Source organism: Chiloscyllium plagiosum, unplaced genomic scaffold (genome assembly GCF_004010195.1).
Source record: "Chiloscyllium plagiosum isolate BGI_BamShark_2017 unplaced genomic scaffold, ASM401019v2 scaf_13441, whole genome shotgun sequence".
Classification (NCBI taxonomy): Eukaryota; Metazoa; Chordata; class Chondrichthyes; order Orectolobiformes; family Hemiscylliidae; genus Chiloscyllium; species Chiloscyllium plagiosum.
Window position 1 is genome coordinate 737 of NW_025214644.1, and position 5,223 is coordinate 5,959.

The 5,223-nt window shown below is 47.2% G+C and overlaps 1 protein-coding gene across 1 annotated transcript in view; it reads left to right on the forward strand.

Annotated features, from left to right (window-relative positions):
* Positions 1–329: 329 nt before the first annotated feature.
* The window catches only part of emc4 (ER membrane protein complex subunit 4), a gene marked incomplete at its 3' end in the record, with an annotated part of 26,695 nt that continues 21,801 nt past the window's right edge, over positions 330–5,223 (forward strand). Inside the window, exons 1-2 of the mRNA XM_043686522.1 lie at positions 330–564; positions 4,160–4,327. Coding sequence (XP_043542457.1) covers positions 330–564; positions 4,160–4,327 — 403 coding nt within the window. The remainder of the gene's footprint in view (positions 565–4,159; positions 4,328–5,223) is intronic.

Here is a 5,223-nt window from a genome sequence, read left to right on the forward strand (position 1 = left end):
ATAATGGTCCGAGCCCGTTTGAAACATGCAGTAGACAATCAAATGATCGATGGGGTCGGGTTTGATCGAGTGAGACACAATGTATGGCAGGCCTCAAGAGACTGTTATCCATCCAAAATGGACCCCCAGGCTCTGAGAGGGGATCCACTGGGAGAAGGTGAAAACCTTGCTGCATACTTGGAGAAACAGTTAAAGAGGTGGAGGCTGGAAACAGAGCAAGACATAGAGACTCATCAGTTGCTGACCACAATGTTCCGAAATTCCATCATTGAGGCAATGCCCTCCCGAGTCAGGTCAGGCTGGAGGAGGTGGGGGGTCTGACATCATCGATGAGCCACCAGGAAGTTAGAGACCATGTAGCTCATACAGTTGAAAGGTTTCGAAAAGACAAAGTGAAACTGTGTGAACAGCAGGAGGAGGTGCAAAGGAAGTTGGTGCAAATGCAGCTCGAAGAGCTGATAAAGAAAGAAAAAGAGAAGGCTAAAAAGGTGTTTCCAGTAAGAACTGACACAGTAATCAACACTAGTGTGAGCCAAGTGCTGGTGCAAGGGGGGGTCCTATCAGGTAACCAGACAGGGGCCAGAAAGTCCCACACCAGCAATGGAGGGTTTGAGAGAAGCTGTCCCGCAGGTGACAGATCTGGAGCAGGGCAGATTTAAACAACAGCCTAAACAGAACTGGGCTCCCCAAGGACAGGGACATAGGAATGGGGGACTAAGATACATGATAAATAATCAGGCTCAAGGGGGCCCAGAAATGATGTGCTGGGGATGCCATCAACCAGGCCACTTTAGGAGGAATTACCCTTATTGGACCGGGCCCTCTCTGCCCTACAGCGGGCCTGGATGTTGGGAATCCCTAGTGGCCACTTCTCAGACTCCTACAGGCCCAGCAGGACCTGTCAACCCATATGGGATGTTTTAGGGATGGCCTGAGAACCTGGCTGGGAAGGGGCACTACCCTGTAGTAGGGTGGGAGGCTGATCAAGAACCAGTAATACAAGTTAATATAGAAGGGCAGCAGACACTGGTGATGATAGGTACTGGCGCTACATACACTTGTGTACAGCCGTGGTGCACCTCTCACCTTCCCGTCTCAAGTAAATTTGTTAAAACTGTAGGGTTCTCGGGAAATCACAGTTAACCCGATTTACAGCTCCAGTAAGATTAGAAATGGAAGGTATGGAGATAGTTCTGCCAATATTAGTGTCTAAAGAGATGCCAATTAACCGTTAGGTAGGGATGCTCTACTACAGTTAGAGGTAAGATTGGAGTGCACACAGAAAAGGCCAATACACAATTAGTGATGCAAGACGTTAATGATATTAATGTTTATTGGCTAGTGGATATAGCAAGTGATATTCAAGACATTTGGGGGATGTGGGAAGCAGAAGTGTTGATGATGCTGACCAAAGCAAGACTACCTAAGTCTGAGCTGCACTGTACAGTGATATTTGATGAGTCCCAGGATGAGGTGTTAGAGAGGCAGCGGCAGCAGGAAGTCACTATTCCACAACATTTGAGAAGCGAAGCAATAGTATTAGGGGAACAGGAGTGATCCGGCAAATACAGAGAAATGTGTTCCTGGAAAAGTGGTATAGTGTACCAGGCACCTCACTGGGAAATAAGGGATATCAATCTAAAGACTTAGGACCTATGGCCAGGCATGTAGGAACAGTCAGGGAATGGCATGTGCTCACAACAGGGAATCTGGGAATGGCAGCTATATTAAAATCCTAGCAATCTGCAACTTGACAGGGAATCGGAAGGAAGTCAGGGTAACACCCCAGTGGAGCATGTCAGTGACAGTGGAAAAAGGTAATCAATATGGTAATGAGCAATTGGATGCATTACCAGCTATTTTGTGGTCACAGCATGCTACAGATCTGGGGAGAGTGAAATCAGCTAGCTCAGTGGAAATAGGGTTGAAATCAGGAGCTGGGAGAGTAGTGAAATTTCTGACGAATGAAGTTATCCCAAGGTTTGGTATACCATCGGAAATTAGTTCAGACAATGGGTTTGCCTTCATTCAGAAAGTAGTTAAGTTGGTGCTGCAATCTTTGAGAATTAAACAGAGGTTTGGGCACCTGTATCATCCCCAGTAACAGGGTATGGGACATTGAAAGCCAAATTAAACAAGATCTGCGCAAGCACCAACCTTAGTTGGGTTAATTGGCACTAATGAGTTATCGCATGCAGACTAATCACATGACCAATCTAACACCGTATGAGATGCTCACAGGTGGTGCTCACTATGCCAGTGCCCAGGTGGAGAGGCTCATACAAAGGGCCGAGCTTGGAGCGGTTCAGCTGAGAACTTAAAAAATATATGCAGCAGCTAACGATGATACATGAGACTATCCAGCTGCAGGAAACACAAAGGGAACCTGTCAACGAGGAAGCACCTATTAAACCCGGGGATTGGGTGTACGTGCGGGTTTTTCAAAGACGCTGGAATGAGACGAGGAGAGAGGGACCTTTCATAGTGACTAAGGCATCACCTACCGCCATCCTAGTGGAAGGATGACACATATGGTACCACCTTAATCATTGTACTAATGCTCTCCCACCGGCACAAACTAACTCTAACACTGAGGTAAGTGGAGCTGAGGCTGAGGAACTTGGACACAGGCAGGGCACACAGGAGGCTAGTACCCCTCAGCAGGGTCCCGAACAAGGTGCAGGTGAAGTTTTTGGGGATACTGATCATTCTAGAAATGATTGTGATGGAGATGTGGAACATAGTTCTCCTGTCAGTGGGGATGGGGAAGACATGGGGGATGCCCCAATACCCCCCTCTCTGATGCCAGGCCTGCATACTCAGACTTGGAGACCACTGATTAGGCAGACATGGACTGGTAATGCCAGGGTCACTCAGGCTGGGAGGCAAAGACGTATTAGAAGTGCAGACCTTTCTGCCCTAACATGGGTATGCGCCCGTGACAGCGACTGGTATCAATGGGCAAACTATACGGCTGTAATGATGGCTAAACAGGACTGTTTCTTGTGTATTAAGACAGCCCCCTCATACTATGTTGTCCCTCTGCCCTTTAACCCGACCACCTGTACTCAATGGTGTTTGCAGCACTCTAGCCAACCTCTTAACCTGGATGATTCATCAACTTACAGGCAATCCCATTGTCCCTTCCGGTGCCTCCTGCTTCAGGCCTCTACGTTCTATCAGCAGGGTGATGTGGGCAGGTAGCAACTCCAACGGTGTTGTGGCTATAGTACCCCGTGGTCCACCCCTAAGGCTAATTACACGTTCCCCGTGGCTGCTTCCAGAATACGGGAACGGTTGAGTTTTGAATGCTTTCAGCGAAATGGCTCCACACCAGGAGGCTATTTTAAGGGTCTTTGTGGGAATACTATTGAACTCAAGGTGGACACCACATTTGGGGCTGTTTTAAATTCTCAACGCGTCCCACTGGCAGATTCTTGGTGGCTGTGTGGTAAGAAAGGAGGGGTGCGCCTGACGGTGCCCACTGACTGGAGTGGCAGCTGTGCCAGTGTAATGCTCCTACACGCGGTAGTTATATCACCACACACGCAGCTTGATGCGATGTCACAGTCAGCTTTGTACTGACCTAAACGACAGTATGTCCCTGATCCGACAACTGGGACTGATAGCATAGGACAGCCAAGAGGAACTCCTAATGAGTTTAAGGCCCGCAATGAGATTGTCGTGGGCTGGGAAGCTCTCATCCCAGTGATAGGGGTTAGCAAGAATGCTGAATGGATTAATTACATTTATCACAACCAGCAGAGATTTATCAGTTATACTGACGATGTCCTTGTGGTCTTGGGAGAACAATTGGATGTTACTACCACAATGACATGGCAAACCAGAGAGGCCTTCGATTGGATGCTGGCAGAAAAAGGCGGGGTTTGTGTGATTTTTGGGGAACATTGCTGTGCCTTTATACTTAACAACACTAACACTGGGGGATCTTTTACTAAAGCAATGGAAAAACTAACAAATCTAAAACGGGAGCTAAAAGACAATGCAGGGTTTGGGCATCAGGCTTTTGATTGGCTGAATAATATATTAGGGTTCTTGGGGAGTATGGTTTGTCAACATTGGTCTTATTGTAGATGTGGCTTTGCTTGTTGTTGCCTTCATCTTTTGTTTGCTTTACCTTTCATTAAGTTCTTTTTAGTTCACGTCACTACACAGCAACTTGTGGTCATTTCAGCTACCCCAGGAAGGGCTTACTCCTCTGATGGAACCTCACCACTCTATTATTATGATCTAACAACTGTCACGGTGCAAGGAATATGTCCATATGGGGACGTCGATGATAAGACCATAAGACACAAGAGTGGAAGTAAGCCCATTCGGCCCATCGAGTCCACTCCACCATTCAATCATGGCTGATGGGCATTTCAACTCCACTTACCCGCATTCTCCCCGTAGCCCTTAATTCCTTGTGACATCAAGAATTTATCAATCTCTGCCTTGAAGAGATTTAGCATCCCGGCCTCCACTGCACTCTGTGGCAATGAATTCCACAGGCCCACCACTCTCTGGCTGAAGAAATGTCTCCGCATTTCTGTTCTGAATTTACCCCTCTAATTCTAAGGCTGTATCCACGGGTCCTAGCCTCCTCGCTTAACGGAAACAATTTCCTAGCGTCCACCCTTTCCAAGCCATGTATTATCTTGTAAGTTTCTATTAGATCTCCCCTTAATCTTCTAAACTCCAATGAAACAATCCCATGATCCTCAGCTGTTCCTCGTATGTTAGACCCACCATTCCAGGGATCATCCGTGTGAATCTCCGCTGGACACGCTCCAGTGCCAGTATGTCCTTCCTGAGGTGTGGGGACCAAAACTGGACACAGTACTCCAAAAGGGGCCTAACCAGAGATTTATAAAGTCTCAGTAGCACAACAGTGCTTTTATATTCCAACCCCCTTGAGATAAATGACAACATTGCATTAGCTTTCTTAATCACGGACTCGACCTGCATGTTTACCTTTAGAGAACCCTCGACTAGCACTCCCAGATCCCTTTGTACTTTGGTTTTATGAATTTTCTCACTGTTTAGAAAGTAGTCCATGCTTGTATTCTTTTTTCCAAAGTGCAAGACCTCGCATTTGCTCACATTGAATTCCATCAGCCATTTCCTGGACCACTCTCCCAAACTGTTGAGATCCTTCTGCAGCCTCCCCACTTCCTCAGTACTACCTGCCTGTCCACCTAACTTCATATCATCGGCAAA